The sequence below is a fragment of the Nyctibius grandis genome, chromosome 3 (genome assembly GCF_013368605.1).
Source record: "Nyctibius grandis isolate bNycGra1 chromosome 3, bNycGra1.pri, whole genome shotgun sequence".
In the NCBI taxonomy this organism is placed as follows: domain Eukaryota; kingdom Metazoa; phylum Chordata; class Aves; order Nyctibiiformes; family Nyctibiidae; genus Nyctibius; species Nyctibius grandis.
The window spans coordinates 812,832-827,479 of NC_090660.1; the positions used below are offsets into that span (position 1 = coordinate 812,832).

Below are 14,648 nucleotides of genomic sequence, written 5' to 3' on the forward strand. Positions count from 1 at the left end.
TCTCAAGATATAAATTAATCAAACATTTACAATAATGCAGAATTAAGAAATAAAAGGTCCCATATACCTGAGCAATCTCTAAAGACTGAATTTTATAGTCATTTAGTCATCCAACAACACTGACTGTCAAGCGATGGATCATTAGCATGACTTCAATCAATGGGGCTACTGTGCTGCTGCCTTTGAAAAGCTGAGGGGGGACTTACCAGCAGGACTGTTCAACAGGCTGCTCTCTCCAAGGAGGTCCCCTAGCACCTTTCCCACGCCATCAGCTTGCTTTCTCCTCTCTTCCTTCTCTGCACTCTCTTGTTTGGGCTGTAAATCTCATGCTGCTGTGGGGTCTTTGTCCTCTGCTATGTCTGTTTTCTGTCCCAGAGCATACTCGGATGCTCACTGTCCCCAGTGGCCCGTCTTCCTCGCGTATGTAAGTCCACAAGCTGCCACCTTCCCAGTTTTATTAGTCTTTTTCTTCCCCTTTGCTGCCTCTCATGATAGCCATTTCCCCCTCAAATTCACGAAGGCAAGTCAGATTCTGTCCCCAAAGGCTACTCTGCTCAAACAACTCGCCCTTCCTACTGGGGAGTGAAAGGGTTGGGGCCCCAAGAGCAAGGAGGGCGTTGTAAACACCTTAATTACTCAACTGTCCTGGGTGCTCAACTAAACAAGGGAAAGCCTTGTAATGGCTGTAAGATGATGAGGCTCCGGGATGTTCTCACTTCAGCTGGCTGGGCCTTGGGATGGGCAAAGACAAGGAAAAAAATCCATGGAATAGCCAACAACCCCCTGCTGTGGCGTGATGGTACTTTATCTGTCATGAAGGCTGTCAGCAAAAAGCTAAGCCCAGAAAACATTTTGTGCACATTTAAATCCAAGAGTGAGGTGAGATCAAGTGTTTGCCTAATCTGGCTGCAAAAGCCCCATAGCCAGACTGATGAATGATCAATAAGCTTTGAGTACTCAGTATACACTCAAAGGTGGCAGCCAGCTAGGAGCAGAGTTCTAGACCGAAATATCAAAAGCAAATTAAGGATATAATCACTAAATTTTATTTTTGCTCTTCCTTTAGCTGTTACATGATCTGATTTTGCTTTCAAAAACAGCAAGGATGGACTCGCTTTAGGCAGTGTCAGCCTCTTTCACCCCTCATGCAAGAAAGGGGAGTGTTCCACATTACACCCTGGCACTCAAATGTACAAAGCTTTCCCGTTTTTACGCGCTGTGCTGCACGCTCCTCTGTACAAAGAAGCCACAGGAGTCGATGTTCTCAAAGGTGATGATCTGTAGTTCGCCATGGCTTCAACACAACATGGCTTCAACACGAATCAATACGTGTCTGACTCACGGGCAATCGCAGCCTGAACAAGTTTTTCCTCATGGCTACAGCCCCATGGAAACGCAAATCCGTCCCCGACCGTCCGGGGAAGCGCCTCCTCGAGAAATGACAGGCGGATCAACCAGCTCCGCCGCCCCGCCCTGGCCCTCACACTCCTCCTCTTCTCCCTCACAACGCTCCCGCCCCGCCCCGCCCTTCCCGCCGGCGGGAAGCGCGACGCGCTGACGTCACCGCCCGCGCCGCTGTGCGACGTGGCGTTGGCTCGGCGGCGCGACCGGTAATGGCGGCTCGGGAGCCGCGGAGAGCGGGTCGCGGCGGGGGGTGAGCGGCGGGGGGGATCCCGGGCCCGCCGGCGCAGGCTGGGCCGCAGTCGCAGGGAGGGGTGTCCCGGGGGCACGTCAGGGAGACACGAGAGGCCCTGGTGCCAGAGGGCCTGTGCTGATAATGACGGCAGGGCCCTCCGGCCTGGTGTCCTGCGTGGGGTGGCGACGCTGGCAGCTGCTGTTTGTGAGAATAAAATGAGGCCGTGGTGTGTCTGTCAGCGCTCACCAACCCTCCGCCTGCTCTTGGCTTACGGGTGACTTTTGTCTATTTAAAAATCTTCAATAGTTTTCCCCGAAAAACTGTGTAGGACTGAAGCTGAAAGCAAGCTGTGATGGAGCTGTTGTTTTCCTCTTCTATGCTGAAAGGCATAATTGTATTTTTTGTAGGTAGTGGTAGGTCATCGTGGTTATTTATTGACACACTGTCTTCATTTTCTGCAAAGTGGATGTTTCTTTTAACTCCAGTTAGGTTGGAATATGATATTTTAAGTTATCTAAGTCTTTAAAAAATTTTGTAGTGCTCCGTCTACTTCTGTAATTAAAAAATTCTCTGGCACCACCAACACTAAGTCTGTTCATTTTTGCAGGTGACCATGGATCAGGTAATGCAGTTCGTGGAGCCCAGCCGTCAGTTTGTAAAAGACTCCATCCGACTCGTTAAAAGATGCACCAAGCCTGACAGGAAAGGTAAAGCACGCAATAAACCACAACACAATCCTGATTTCTTCCTATATTTCACCGTGTATCTTTCCAGATGTGACTTGATTTGTCATGAACGTTTCTCAGCTTCCAGTGTGAGAGTTAAGACTTGAGCAGTGTTGCCTTGGAGGCAACACTTCATCTTAAGAGACTTGAAAAGGGCCAGGGTTGCTTTTTGCAGTGCCCAATCGGTAGTTTATAGTCGTCAGTGGCTGCCTGATTGGGACAGGAAGAACTTCCTTGCTGCAAGTGGAGAAGAGGAGAGTTTGGGACTTTCTCAAAGGCATTAGAGAGAAGCTGTAGCTATAACCAGAATGTTCCTGATTTTCCTTAGTGGTGGTAGTTACCATGCTTTATTCACGTGCTCAGGATTAAGTTTGCTGACATCTTTTGCAATCAGTAATGAACTTCATTCACTGTCAGACTGGCAGGGTTGTGAGGGGCTGTTGGCCTTAGTCCACCTCATGGTTGCTGGCTTAAAATAATTGAGAATATCACTTAAGTACTTGATTTTTACAGGGACTTAAGATGCTGTCTTCCTGTGACAGACATAAGTGCATCTTTTCCATTTTTGATACTGTATTGGGGATTATTTTCAGGGCTTGTAGGGCTATGAAGGAAGGATAAAGGATAAATGTTCCCTGAATTGTTACGGGCTGTGGGTATTTCTGATTCTGCTTATTATCTGAAAAAATAATGCTTTGTGGAAAGCAGCATCTTCCCTCTTAAAATCTAATCTGTCTTCTGAAAAAGAGGTTTGTTTCTCAGTGTCAGTGCAGTTTGCTTTTGAACTGCTTCCTGTGTTAACGTGACCTTTTTCTAGAGATAGTTCTCTCCTTTGGTCACTGTAGTGCACATCCCCTCTGTGCTGTACGTGAGGCTTCCTAGACTAAAATTTTGTTGTTGTTTTTGCAGAGTTCCAGAAGATTGCCATGGCAACAGCAATAGGCTTTGCGATAATGGGATTTATTGGTTTCTTTGTGAAATTGATCCATATCCCAATCAACAATATCATTGTGTAAGTAAATGTGACCTTCAGTTTCACTGAATTTGACATTCATTTTTACCTGTTCAATTTTAAATAGATGACATTAGTGAGCCTTACAGGATCCACAGTGCTTTAGTGTTTGTATTTCACATGTTAGTGTAATATGACAGGTATTACTTGATTCAAAGGACTTGATCAGGAAGTAGATTTTTAATTTAGCATGCTGCAAAATATTAGATCCCTCATTCTTGAGTATTCTGCTTCAAACCTGCATGTCAAATATTAACAATTTCCAGTTCCTCAGTGTGTGTTTATCTACAGAACACTTACCTTATTTGGATCTTACATACTCTTTATCATTTCCAGTTTATAATTCGGGTATCCAAAGTAAATGCGTGGAGGGTAAGGCAGAGAAAACCATGTGGTTGTGGTGGAAGATGACAAGGCCCAGAACCAAGCTGGTCTTGTTTCATTTACTGAGTGCCAGATATGTTTGAAACTTTGTTTTACGGGTAACTTCTGTAAAGTACTTTTCAGAATGAACACTGCAAAATGAAAAACTTCAACCTTAACTCAACAGGCAGCCATGGTACTGACATATTAAGACTCCAATTAAAATGCCTCAGATTCTCCAGAGCTGCTGTAATCCCTTTTCTAGCACTGGAACAGGTTAAATAATATTCTGTGACCTTGACATGTGGCTTGCTTATACCTGTAAGAGTGGTCCTCCAGACAAGGAGAAATGTTTGAAAATAGGAGATAACAGTAGTAATGTTTGTCCTAACAAGGCAGTGGTGGGAGGATAAATGAGACTTCAGATGGGATCACCTGATCACCCTTCATTAGTTGGAACTGATTACTTTGTTCTCTCAACAGAGGTGGCTGAATATTCATCATGAAGAACAAGACATTCTTGCTGCAACGATTTCACAGCTGTGTAACTTGAGTGCTATTAAACAAGCTCAGTTTGGGTTTTCAAACATTCTTGTGTTACTCCTCTTTTAAAGTGTATGCAATCATACCTGTCTACCTTACAGGCTTTGTAGTAGTAGTAGAGTGGTTGTTTTGTGTTTTGCTACTTCTTTCAACTGTAATAGAACCATTCCAGTAGGAAGGAACCTTGGGAGGTCTCTACTCCGACCTCCTGCTGAGAGCTGGGGTCAGTGTTGCATTCTGACGAGGTTGCTCAAGCTTTATCCAACTGGGTATTGAAAACCTCCAAGGGTGACAGCTGTTCAGCCCCTCTTCAGAAGCTGTTCTAATGCTTGCTTTATTGCTTAGTAAACAGCATTGTTCCAGCAAAAGGAGGCAGCAAGGAAAGAGCAGTACTGTATCCTCTCAAGTGATGATTTAAACCTCTATCAACTGAAATTCTTGTCCCTAATTTCTGGACTCGCCCTCATTACCCTTAATTCCTTTCTGCATTTGGAAATCCTGTTAGGTTATGTTATGTACTTGACTGGAAACATCAAATAAAGAACTTGCATTGCCAATCCTTATTCTGATGCCATAATTAAGAAAGCCAAACTTAGTTGGTAACTAAGATGTACAGTTTGAGGTTCATTGAGTTGTCAGAGATACAAAGGAGTCCTTCACTGAATCAACAACTTGCTTACACTGTTGGATAGGATATACACCCATTCTGGGTACTAGTTCTGTAAGGCAACTGCACAGAGAATTATAAAGGGCTCTGCGTTTGTTGACCTGAAAGTTTCCATTATTATATGAGTGAATATTTTGATTTTAAAAACTAAGCGTGCAAAAATTCTGGTAGATGCAATGCTCTTCCTCCTCAGATTTAGAGTAAGAGATTTTTATTTCACTCCAAAAAGATAATTGGAAGCATTTGGTATTGGCAGAAGTTACAATGCTACTTCTATTACAAGACTTTTAAAGCACTTAATACTGGGAAATATGATATTGGTATTACAGCAAAACTGAAGCTTCTTCAGTACACAGACTTGCTCATAAATAGAAAGTTCCATTATTATTCTTCTTGAGAAATCTTCACCAGCACCTACATGTTACAAACCAGGACAGAAAAATGAGATTTAAAAGGTAATAGCACTAAGAGTAGTTATAGTTACACCATGTGCAACTGTGTACTGTATTTCCTTTTGGCAAAAAGGGAAAAAATAGTTCAGTATTGGAATAACGTCCTTTGTAAAGACAGTCTGAACTAACCAGAGAAGCAGTAGCAGTTTATGTTCACTTCTGTTTGTGATTGTAGTGGGTGGCAGCTCATGTGTCTTCTGCTTAGGTAGTGTGAGGTACCAGAATGAAGTACTCAATTATTGCCACTAACACTTTGATTTGATCTCAAGTGACTTTTATTTCAAACTTGTTTTCCATTCAGTACATAAAATCAGTGCCCGCTTTCATCTTTGGGAACAGCTTTACTGTCTTAATTCAGTGAAAGGTTGCAGTAATTTGAGTTGAGTCAGATGAGAAAAGGCAGCTGTAGCTGATCTTATGTTTTGATAGCCATAGTCCACAGCAAAGGCTTGTCCGTCTCAATGGTCACAGTCCCGGAGTTGTCGTAGGTGTTGGAAGTACTGACGAGCGTTCCGAACCTCAGCACCTGGTCACCTATGGAAAATAAGGAAGAGACTGAGGGGTACTCTTGAAACAAATGCATTTATTGTTGTAAAGACTGCTGTTCCCTCAAGGAAGGGAAAAACAGCTGAGTAAATCTAACCCAGGTAAACAACATCTAAAATAGCGATGTTAAATATTAATTGGAAGTCTTGTATGAGACTATCCAATGTCCTGTAGAGGGAATAAATTAATTCTTAATCCCCAAATTAGCATTTTGAGTTTACAGCAGATTATTACAAATGCACATTGTCAAATGTTCCCCAGCGTTTCACATCTGGAAACTCGTATGTCATTAGCATCAGCTCGAGTACCAGTGCTAGGCAGGTATTTAAAGTAAAACAGAGGCAGAGGATCTTACTGTAGTTCCAAACGTGGGATTTGCTTTAGCTCAGCAGCAAGCCTAGAATCTCTAACATTTAAACAGTTCTAGAGCAAAGGCCAGCAGTTAAAAGTGGTATTATTTAACGACTTTTGCTTTGAAGTACGTGACTTGCATCTTTTCCTCTATTGCATGCCTAGTGTCTGCTTGCATTAGAAACCAAGTGGCATTTAACAAATAGCTGATGTCCATTTTAGGAGAGTTTAACACAGCTGTTAATGGTAAATCTGAAATACCCAGGAAGTTTTAAACCATTCTGTATTGGTTTAGCTGACGTGTTTTAAGGGTTACATAGACTGCCTATGTAAGTAAGTACTGTTCTAGATCAATTATGTACCTAAAATAAAGGTGCTGGGTTCTGGTAGGATGGTTTTGGACACACACAGTGCTAGGCAGGCTCCTAGACAAATGCCAGGACGAGTGAGTTTTGGTGTTTGCTGTTGGAAGAGGCAGCAGAGGCCGAAGGGGTTATGCCTTGCCAGCAGCTGATGCACTGAACTGAGTTGCCAGAGAACCCAGATTTCACCCTGTGCAGGTAAACAGGTAATTTAATTTAATTTAATTTAATTTAAGAAAGTGAGGTAACACACAGGCAGCGTTGCCTGGGTACAAATACTCCCAAAATACTGTATTATGATCAAGTTATGAATGTTTCCAGTCAGTTTTACATAGGAAAGAACCTTAAATAGTTTAAAGTATTTGTTAACACACAAATTATTCATTTTTGGTTACTATATATTGAAGTTTGAAGGGGGAGGGGGAAGAAGTTTGTGGATCAATTCTTACTCTTCTGTCTAAACCCACTCATTTAGTATCATTTATTGCTTCTGGCTCAAGACTGTCAGAATAATGCTTAATGTTTCTGCTTTGCATATGAAATAACGGCTCTGTAGAAGGCAAGAATTAAGAACAACATGGCAGCTTAATGAAACAAAATCGAAAGCAGTATTTCTTCATGCATAAAATTAAGTGAAAATGTTGCCTTTTTTTTATTTAAATAAAAAGTTCTTGCCCACTAGATGGAGCCTTTTATCTTTCCCTACCAGATTTTCTCTGCAACCATCACAGTTTGAAATGCTGAAGTGAAAAAAAACCTCTAACCCAGTACTGCTGATTCATGTGGCTGAAATGGACCAATTCCAAGTACTTGGTTTCACAACCCAACATTTCAACTAACACAATTAAAAATACATGCTTTCCATTCAATAAATGAACAGGAATTAATATGAAAAACTAGGTTTAAGGCAGTAAAAGAAATAAGAGGATGTACGTACCTACTGCTTCTAGGAGAGCTCCTGCTGTGTCATGCATCATGATGTGAAGTTTACAAGGTCAAAGAAGTGGGAAGTTTTATCAGTTCATACCTGATCCATTCCCTTTTTTTTTTAAATGGCTTTCAGTCTTCTTTGTTAAGTCCTAGCAAGAGCTATTGCCTTGGGAAAAAAACTATTACCAAAAAACCCCCGCTCTCCCTAGTGAGATTATTTTTCTTAAGTGCATTCCAAAGAAAACCACCTTTTTTATTTTCTAATATTTAGTATTTATAGTTTTGGTGGGTACCAAAAATGATTTTAATAAAGGATTTCATGTTGTGATTTAAAAAAAAAAAAACTAAATCACAAAACCCCTGGGATTTTTAGAATTCTCTAATTAAAAGAAATCTTATTTTGGATCACTGAAAATTTTCTTTTAGACAAATAGAATCAACAGAATCAACCAACCAGGTTGGAAGAGCCCTCTGGGATCATCGAGTCCAACCATTGCCCTGACACCACCATGGCAACTAGACCAGGGCACTAAGTGCCATGTCCAGGCTTTTCTTAAACACCTCCAGAGATGGTGACTCCACCACCTCCCTGGGCAGCCCCTTCCAATGGCTGATGACCCTTGCTGAGAAGAAATTCTTCCTAATGTCCAACCTGACCCTCCCCTGGCCAAGCTTGAGGCTGTGTCCTCTTGTCCTGTCGCTGGTTGCCTGGGAGAAGAGGCCGACTCCCACTGCGCTACAACCTCCCTTCAGGTAGTTGTAGACTGCACTAAGGTCACCTCTGAGCCTCCTCTTCAAAGCCACAAAACCAAACCAAAACCCAAACAACAGAATCTATTACGAGCCAGGTTTTTATGGTGTGCCCTATGTTCTCATCAACAACGAGAGATCCTCATTTCTGGCTGATGGACTGCAATGTATCACTAATTCAGACCTAACCATGGTCACAGACAGGGCTTACTTTGACTTGGCAGCGGAAGAATGTTCTTTCTAGCAGTTTTTATTTTGTTTAGCAGGTGGTTGAATCTGTCAGGGTTTGAGAATGTTAGAAATAATTTAGAGAAGAAATCTGAGGGCTCGTAGGTGAGCTTCCCAAAGGAGCCTGATCACAAAGATCATTATTTCTTAGATATTCTTCTTGCTGACCAAAGGAGGTCTCACTAACCCTAAGACTGCCCATTTCCACTATTTTCTTGCTCATCTTTTGATACTATTCTTTTTTTTAATACACAATTCTAAGGATGCCATGTGGAAAATGTTAATCTCCCATGTAAGATTTTGAATATTGATGAATCTTATGGTTGCCAGAACAGCATTTGGAAACGTTAACAAAATGCACCCTATAAGTAATCAAGTGATATTAAAAAAAAAAAATCAAACAAAAAGCCCAAATCTAAAAATATATTTTAAAAAACTCTTACCATATTTATACCTGTGCCATGGTTGGGAGTTTTAGTTGATAGTACTGAAAATGAGACCTAAGCCTTGCTTCAATGTGTTCATCGCTGGAAACTGAGAAATAACATGAACTACTTATAACTAGATTGGGTCTGGCCACGTTAGGTGCTGCTAAAACACTAACTCAATATCAGGTTACTCCTCTTAATCACTGTATTCATTATCTAGCAGACTTATAAACATTATTTCTATGACTTCATTGTACTATAAATATGAAGTTCAGTCCAGAAGAGAGCGTATGTCAAGGTCTCATGTTCATCTTATAAGCTGCACTTAAGCAGGGCTTGAGGGAGGCATATACAAAGAAAAAATTTCTTCTTAAGCATATCATATATGGCAAATCAAATGATGTAATTAATGTGAAAGGTTTAATTGAACAAGCAGGCCCTCTGGTTATTCCTACATCGCTACAAAAACCGCAGTGAAATCTGGACAGCTGAGAGAGAGGCTTTTAACTGCAGTATTTAATGGTCATGCTAGAAAAGGAGTTTATGAGGTGCAAGTCCTTCCTCACCAGAAGTAGATTGAGTGAAGGAAGTGATTTTGGTGTGAGGATGGCTGAATGGTCACGCCTCATGCCTTTATCTGAAGGCAAATGGAAGCCTTCTGGAGAGCCCTTCAATGTAGCACAAGGGTCCCCACTCCATGGGATTTCACCCAGTCAGGGTCTTACTGCTGTGACCACAAATGACTGAGAACAGAACATGTCATGATAAGCAGGTCCCACGTAGATACTGTGATATCTATACTATGCTGCTGCTTCTCAACCGTGTGTCTCAATGACTTCTAGCAATATGGGAAGTCACGTCTTGCTGATTTCCACCACCAAAAATAGAAATAGGTACAGGAGTACAAGCAGATTGCCACTGCTGGCATGGACGTTTGGAATAGCAACATAATTAATTATTAATTACAAGCTTTATTATAGTGAATGTAATCCTCTTCCCCCTAGGCAAACGCTGCCTCAAAATGATAGGAAATTAAGATCAATAAGCTGAAACACAAGTTAAAGTGAAATATTGAATTACCACTTGGTATCCTATTGCAGTTTATCTGGGGAGGATTTCCCTGAAGTTCTGCATTAGGAGCAAAAATCTGCATTTAAATGGAGGTGCATTAGTAACACATGAGCTAGTACTTTCCAGGTCACCCTGTGTCTGCAGAACAGCAGCATTAATTTTGCTATTTAAAAAGAAAACCCAAATAGTTTATAGTCTGAATTTCCTTTCATTCCTCCTGGTTTTACACTTGTGATTAGACCGACTTCATTGGAGTTAATCTTGATTTACACTGATGTATACGAAGGAAAAATTGGGTCCTTGATCTCTGTGCAGTGGGAACTGCAGAACTGGAAGTTGGAAATAACAGTAATTTACAATAAAACACGAACTATTTTCAATACTGACACAACACACAAGTACCATAAAGGCTTGCTGAGTCTGCTGGGAAAGGACAAGCTACCTGGCTCGGCACAGATACCCTCAGGGCCAAGGGGAGTTTTGAATAAGCAGACATTGCACCAGGCAATTTTTATAACTATTGTAACTTCTGGTACCTGCTTTTGTAGCACAGAACTCTGGTTTGTAATCTCCACAGGTTAGTACGAGCGGGCTTACACAAGCATCGAGGGGGTAGGGGTGAAGGAGGCCCAGCAGGTGGTTGTTCCACCAGCTCAGATGCTGGCACAGACGCTGGGCAGGGGTTCTGCAGCACAGGCTGCCTGGCCTCACGTCGGTGGGAACTGAGGAGGTGACAACAAAAGCACTGGCTGTCAGGGCTTAACGATTTCATTTGAAAAGAGAAAAATATGTTAACAGAACTGTGTGCTCTACCCCGGATAGAAACCACCCGTGTTGGGTGAGCCTTCACAAATGCAAATGGGTGTCAGAAGTTTTCACATTTATTTCCAGCACACATTTTTTCCACGTATTTTTCCAGCTTTGTAATCATGGTGGTACTGTAAGAACAGCTCAAACTCCTCCTGTCACATCACCTGCTTGGTGGCAATTTAAAATGATAAGCTGATAAAAATGATGCTAAGAAATAGAGTGCTGTCTACACTGATGATTCTACTGCTACTGCTGCTTCACCAAAATCAACAAGAATCATTAATGGCAGGAGGTTTCTACGGCTATTACCAGCATTTTAGCACCACTAACAAGATGTGCTCCAGTTTGTTCAGAATCACTTTAGCCTCTTAACTTACTCAAGTGGCCCGGGAAGTCTGACATGGAAATGGTATATACTATTTTCAGTAGTGCCTTTCCAGTCTAGATAGGATAAAGCTGTACCAGTACTACAGTGGTAGAAGTGATTTACCAAACATGTAAGTATGAAGAAAGCCAGTTAACTAGCTGGTCTGGAAGACTGTTTTGCTAAGCTGAAGGCAAAGCCTTTCTGAAGCCAGGCTATGAATTAAAGAATTCAGTTTAACCAGTAAGAAGCAGAGTGTTTACTTCATTTTTGATGCTTTCCAGTAAGTCTGTATAATGTTTATCAAACTACTTACAACTCTGAGGGGCTGTACAAGTGACAGGTAGTAGTAGTAACACTGTTAGAGCACTGAAGAAACAGCTGCAGAAATAAAATATAGCTTCAGTTTGACAGTACTGTAGAGATCTTGCATATAATCTAGACAAAATAACTTGGTGCTATTTTGGTCTGTCGCTACTTTGTGTTGCGAGATAAAGAACTCTATTGCCATGGGAAAAAGGGGTGAGAGGAATGCTGAGGTGCATCAGCTCATGAATTGTCTTAGTTCTAAACTTACCCACAAGACACTTCATAGTGCAAATCATCCTGTTACGCTGCCACGCTTTAAAGACATTACTCAGTCCCACAAAGCTGAGGATGGCAACCTGGTACCACACTGAAACCTGAGATTGGCTAAAAACAGTGTCTTTCTGTCTGGGCATTTCGGTCCGAAGCTCTGGTGTCACATGATGGCAGAGCACCTAAAAATGCTTCCTATTTTGAAAGTTGCTACATGGGTTTTTAAGCGTGGTATTAGTTAACCAGAACACATAGTTAATTATTTTTCTCTTCTATTCTTTGGAATCCTGATAAATCCTGTCACATTTAGATTCATGAATTCACAAGAGGCGGCAGTAAAAGAGGATTTTAAAACACATGCATAATACAAGTCTTCCAGCTCCTGTATGGTACTGTTGGTCCCATCATTTGCAAAAATATGCAGATACAGGGGTTATTCCTGTAACATCCAAACTGGGCCTGTAGTTGAGTATGGGTACATGGATATTTGCTCAGTAAATACCTACACAGCTCGAGTTAAATGGGGATCTTGCTCATCTGCTCCACGGAGAACAGCAGCACTGCCATCAACACTGCACAATGGTCTCAGCCAGCCTCCTCTACCAGTGCGTAGGAGAAGTCCCCAAGGTCAAGTCCACCATCCAGTTTAGCACTGCTCTGCTTCCCTTCTCCGTGGTGGGGGTGTGATTTTCCTACGGGAGTTGATCTAAAGCCAGCCCTGGAAAACAATTTTAAGCATGCTGGCTTCTCCTCATCACTGCTGCCAGCACTAGGCAGCTCCACATCCAGAGTTCTGTTCTGCTCTGTCACTGGGCTACGGTGCCAAAACTAAACTAAATATAATTTGACAAAGCTCTGTAAAGGCTCAGTCCTCACCTCCAGCTTCTGCCACGTTCTGGAGGGGCAGGAAGCACCGCGGCCAACGGGTGGTGGGCTGGAACCAGTATTTGTGGCAGAACAAAAGTGGCTGTACACAACCTGCAATGTTACAGGAGTGAAGATCAAAGCAGATCTTCTGAACTCTGGGAGGGGTTCAACACACTGCATATTTAAACCCTTCCTCCCCAAGTCCAGCCCCCACCAGAACTGACCCAGTCCACAGCTGCTCCGTTCAGACTCCGGGGTGGCCCTGAGGAGCCATGTACATGCCATGGACTCTCTTGACCACCAGCTGCAGAGTTTCTTGCTCCCAGGGCTCATGTCAATCAAGCTGCCAGACCAGACAGACTATTAAACTGTGCCGGAATAGTGGATGTGGCGCTCAAAGAGCTCCTCTAACGACAAGGCAGTGAGCAGTTGCCTTCATCTACGAGCACTGGTCAGGGTGCAGAAGATGATACCTTCTGTGGGCCCTGCCACACCAAACGCCAGGACAGCTGGTGCAGAGGGCAAGGGCATCCCTAGCCTTGGATGCAAGCAGCAGCCCCTCTGAGCTACTAGCACTTTATCACAAATAACCAACTTTAACCAAATTAAATCCCTGACAAATTATGCGGGTAATTATTATTTAAAAACCCCACACTGATCTGCTCCTGACAGCTCACAAGGTACATGTTCATCTGCTTGCTCCCCCTGACAGCTGATCTATTCAGAGCACAGGTGACTAACTAAGAAAGTCTATTACACTTCTAATAGAAAAGTAATTCCATTTATCTTCACCCTTCCTGGCAGCACTGCCTCCTTTCACTGTGCTGGGGTGGGATGCTGTAAGAGGTTTCTAAAATGGGGTTGTTTTCACCCCTACAATTGCTCTGCATCACTTGGAATTTTAGATAGCTCTCCTTTCTTCAGGAAAAACAATTAGACACAGATAATATCACCCTTAGGAGGAAGCAAAAGCAATTATTTCTGTTACAAAATGTCCCTCTAGATCTGCATGTGAACAACTCAGCTTTTTGATTTTTAATTTTATTACTTTGTCTTTCTGTTAACAAATAATTAATATGATTACTAACACCCTATGTACCTCTAATGTCTATACTATTTCAATTATAAAGCCATTACTGACGCTTATTAATTCTATTCCATTTATCTTCAAACTTGCAGGGTAAACTTACAACATTTGTTGACATTCATGGAGCTGCAGCTCCTCCAAACTCACTCACAGGAACCCAGCAAAGTTTATCTGCTGACACCCCTGAGACAGAACATGAAATTCAACAGGAGACTGCAAACCACACTGGTTTTAGTTCAGAGTCACACGGAGTTGGAGTAGATGGCTCTCCATGTCCTCCAAAACATAAAGAATGTTTTGAGATAGTGTTGCCCACTGTGTCTTCACAATCTTCCTTCTTTCTAAGCTATAAAATCAGCTTTTTTTTTTTAATTTTCCAACAAAAATGTAACTTCTGAAACAGCAAAGCCACCTTATGACAACTAATGACACACTTCACCCACCATTAGAGCACTTTGCTTCAGGAAGGACACGGGGAGGGTATCTGCCATGTATATGAATCACTAAGTCAGTGCATATGGCTGATTTAAAGTCTTTGTTTTCTTTTACAGTCTTTTTTGGGATGCAAGATTCAGATTCATTGTCAGTGCTGCTGAATACAAACAGCTTCTACATAACATTTGTCCTCAAAATTAAAAAAAAGGGAGATTCATCATTAAAGACAAGCCCTAAGTCTCATCGACTGTCAAAGACTTCATTTGAGTGGAAAACTAGCTACTGAGGCTCCTTTGGTTAGTTGTGCACCCTGGAAACGCCCGATTGATTTCAACTAATGATTTCCAATATGAACAACGCTCTTTGTGTTGGTGTGGTTCTCCTCCTGACCTCTGAAAAGCCTTTTTTTTTCCTCCCTCTCCTGTTTTGCAAACTGGCTAGT

At 42.1% G+C, this 14,648-nt stretch overlaps 2 protein-coding genes across 4 annotated transcripts in view; one reads left to right on the forward strand and one right to left on the reverse strand.

The window, feature by feature from the left end:
• Positions 1-1,528: 1,528 nt before the first annotated feature.
• SEC61G (SEC61 translocon subunit gamma) lies at positions 1,529-4,325 on the forward strand. 2 transcript variants are annotated; one of them, XM_068396458.1, is made up of 4 exons: positions 1,529-1,610; positions 2,244-2,343; positions 3,271-3,373; positions 4,220-4,325. In XM_068396458.1, exons 2-4 carry the CDS (start codon positions 2,250-2,252, stop codon positions 4,227-4,229), a joined length of 207 nt encoding a protein of 68 aa, XP_068252559.1. In that variant the 5' UTR covers positions 1,529-1,610; positions 2,244-2,249; the 3' UTR covers positions 4,230-4,325. The 2 variants fall into 2 exon arrangements, with proteins under 2 accessions (XP_068252559.1, XP_068252558.1); XM_068396457.1 differs by having other exon boundaries at positions 1,576-1,654.
• Positions 4,326-5,650: 1,325 nt separating this feature from the next.
• The window catches only part of TPK1 (thiamin pyrophosphokinase 1), a 260,228-nt gene continuing 251,230 nt past the window's right edge, over positions 5,651-14,648 (reverse strand). For both annotated transcript variants that reach the window (XM_068396455.1, XM_068396456.1), the window contains one exon: positions 5,651-5,932. In XM_068396455.1, coding sequence (XP_068252556.1) covers positions 5,814-5,932 — 119 coding nt within the window. In that variant the 3' untranslated portion in view covers positions 5,651-5,813. The remainder of the gene's footprint in view (positions 5,933-14,648) is intronic.